Source organism: Gavialis gangeticus, unplaced genomic scaffold, assembly GCF_001723915.1.
Source record: "Gavialis gangeticus isolate Ggan-Ray unplaced genomic scaffold, GavGan_comp1, whole genome shotgun sequence".
In the NCBI taxonomy this organism is placed as follows: domain Eukaryota; kingdom Metazoa; phylum Chordata; order Crocodylia; family Gavialidae; genus Gavialis; species Gavialis gangeticus.
The window spans coordinates 59,511,310-59,514,480 of NW_017729029.1; the positions used below are offsets into that span (position 1 = coordinate 59,511,310).

General features: G+C 39.0%; 1 protein-coding gene across 1 annotated transcript; it reads left to right on the top strand.

Moving 5' to 3' along the window:
* The first annotated feature begins 490 nt into the window (after window positions 1–490).
* TLR2 (toll like receptor 2) lies at window positions 491–3,092 on the top strand. Its single transcript, XM_019521673.1, has one exon. It carries the CDS (start codon window positions 629–631, stop codon window positions 2,981–2,983), a length of 2,355 nt encoding a protein of 784 aa, XP_019377218.1. The 5' UTR covers window positions 491–628; the 3' UTR covers window positions 2,984–3,092.
* Window positions 3,093–3,171: the final 79 nt, after the last annotated feature.

Here is a 3,171-nt window from a genome sequence, read left to right on the forward strand (position 1 = left end):
GGTTAGAGAAAAGCTTTAAATATCTGCAGATCATTTTCTTTCATTTATCCAGGAAACTATATATAGAGGTTATAGAATAGAACATTTAAATATGAAAGAACATGCTCCTTACAAGATAGGGATTGCCCACAAGTCATTGACTTCACAAATTTGGAATACGCAGGAAGTATAAGCACCCTCCAGTTCCAAATCTGTGTATATCTGCAAATAAAATCTGGGGGGTGATGACAAATGTGCATGTAAAAGTAATAGTTTGCTGAAACAATTTTTTATTGAGCATGTTAAGGACTAGATCACTAATTTATGTCATGTTTACATTTTTTTTAAATAAACTGCTGTATTTCTTAATTAATTATTTGTTCCTCATTCCAAAAGGGAGAGAAGAATAAAAAAAGGAATTGAATGTCAAACAGGAAATAATTCTACCACATTTATGTACAATATGATTTTTATTAAGTGAATATGTTATTGCTTGAAATAGTCATTTTTATCTTCAAAAGACATTGCATCAAATCCCCTCTGACACCTTTAAGAGTATATCTCCATAGGGGCTAATTTTATTTCATCTTAAAATTATGCTTTTTGAAAACTAAAAACACTGTCCCTATTTTAAATTTTAGATAAAATCATGATTAAACAAATCTGGAGACTGTGGATCATCTACACAGTCATAGCTGCAAAGGTTTCAGAAGAAAGAGCTGTGAAGCAGGTTTGTCCTTCGTGTGATGCTGCTCATTTTTGTGACTGTTCTTTCTTGGGGCTGAACACCATTCCTTTGGGGCTAACAAGTGAAATCACAGGACTAAACCTGGCCCACAACAAGATAGAACATATCAATGAAAATGACCTGAGGTCAGGCTTGAACCTCCGAGTGCTGTTGCTGCAATCAAATCAAATTTGGACAATAGATGAGGATTCATTTCACTCCCTTGGAAAACTGGAGCATTTGGATTTATCCAATAATAACTTGACTCGCTTGTCACCGACTTGGTTCAGGGGCTTTGTTTCCTTACAGCACCTGGACATACGGGGTAATTTCTATGCAGAACTGGGAGAAGGGTACCTGTTTTCTAATCTTAAAAATCTGAGAAATCTGTACCTTGGGAATAAAGATCGCTTCCTTGCTATACGGCAGCAGGACTTTGAAGGAATTACTGTTCTTGAGCAACTTGAAATTCAGGGCGAAAAGCTCCATTGGTATGAGCAGGGAAGTTTGAAATCCATTAGGAACATAAATCACATAATCATAAACGTAAGAAACATTTCTGTGCTGTCAGCAATTCTGGGGGATCTTGTAAATTCTGTAACCTGCTTAGAACTGAGAAATATAGCCTTCAGGACAGATAATGAAACTATGTTACTGAATATCATGATTCCTTCTGTTATGAAGAAACTCCTGTTTAGAAATGTTTTGCTTACAGATGAAAGCATCCCTAGTATGATGGACATCATGGCGAACATGAGACAATTGGTGGAGATGGAGGCAGAAGACTGTATATTTCAGGGGACTGGACACTGGTCTGGACCAATTCATGTAGACAAACCAAGTCCTGTTAAAGTAGTGACAATATGGACCTTAGTCATAGAAAGGTTTTATGTGTTTTCAGATCTTCGTGGCCTGTCCAATCTTATAGGTAACCTTACAAGAATCACTGTTGGCAATACTAAGGTCTTCTTGGTTCCTTGCTTCATTTCACAACATTTGCATTCACTGGAGTATCTTGACCTTAGTGACAACTTGCTTTCAGATCCCGCTTTGGAGCATTCAGCATGTATGGGCGCTTGGCCTGTTTTGAACACTTTAAATTTAAGTCAGAATTCTCTAAGTGATATAAAGATGACTGGAAAAAGTTTAGCTCACCTACAGAAACTAGCACAACTAGACATTAGCCAGAATAATTTTGGGCAGATGCCAGAAGTATGTGAATGGCCAGAAAACCTGAAGTATTTAAATCTATCAGGCACTCAAATCCCCAAGCTAACAGGTTGCATTCCTCCAACTCTTGAAGTTTTGGATGTTAGTAGCAACAACCTGATTGAATTTAGAATAGAGCTCCCACTCCTCCGAGAGCTATACATTGCCCAAAACAAATTAAAGGCCTTACCAGATGCTACACTCCTTCCTGCTGTAGCAGCTCTGACAATCACAAGAAACAAGTTAAACAGTTTCTCCAAGGAAGAATATGAATCCTTTAAGAACATGAAGAGGCTGGAGGCTGGGGACAATAATTTCATCTGCTCTTGTGAATTTCTCTCCTTCATTCAGTATGAGGTAGGAATAGCCAATGTGTTGGCTGACTGGCCAGAAAACTACATTTGTGACTCTCCATCTGCTGTGAGAGGGAAACAGGTGGAAGCTGCTCATCTTTCGCTGATGGAATGCCACCAAACACTGGTGGTGTCCTTAACCTGTGTTCTGCTGCTCCTTCTCATCCTGCTCATTGTGATTGTGGGGTACAAGCTGCATGCATTCTGGTATATGAAAATGACCTGGGCTTGGCTTCAAGCCAAAAGGAAGCCACAGAAAGTGCAAACAAAGGACGTCTGTTATGATGCTTTTGTTTCCTACAGTGAGAGAGACTCTGAGTGGGTTGAAGAGTTAATGGTACAGGAACTGGAGCAGGCCAACCCCCCTCTGAGACTGTGTCTTCACAAACGGGATTTTGTGCCTGGGAAGTGGATCATTGATAACATCATTGACTCCATTGAGAAGAGTCATAAGACATTGTTTGTGCTGTCAGAGCACTTTGTGCAGAGCGAGTGGTGCAAGTATGAGCTGGACTTCTCCCACTTTCGCCTCTTTGATGAGAACAATGATACAGCTATTCTGATTCTTTTAGAGCCCATTCGAGGGAAGGCGATTCCCAAAAGGTTCTGCAAACTGAGGAAATTAATGAACACAAAGACCTACTTGGAATGGCCTCTTGAGGAAGTGCAGCAGCAAATATTTTGGTTTAATTTGAGAACAGCATTAAAATCTTAGGATTGGCCTTTTAAGACTGAACTAGTAACAAATCCATAACAGGCTGAATCTCATGTTTTTGTATGACTAGGATTTTAACATTTCTAGAGGCCAGAGATATTGGAAATCCTGTAGACTACTACAAAAATACTATTTTTAAATGATTTCTTCATATTGTGTTTTGCCATTGATTGCCAGTGTGACAGGCT

Bases quoted from the DNA above. Each gene is read 5' to 3' on its own strand.
- TLR2 (XM_019521673.1), top strand. From the start codon at position 629: ATGATTAAACAAATCTGGAGACTGTGGATCATCTACACAGTCATAGCT.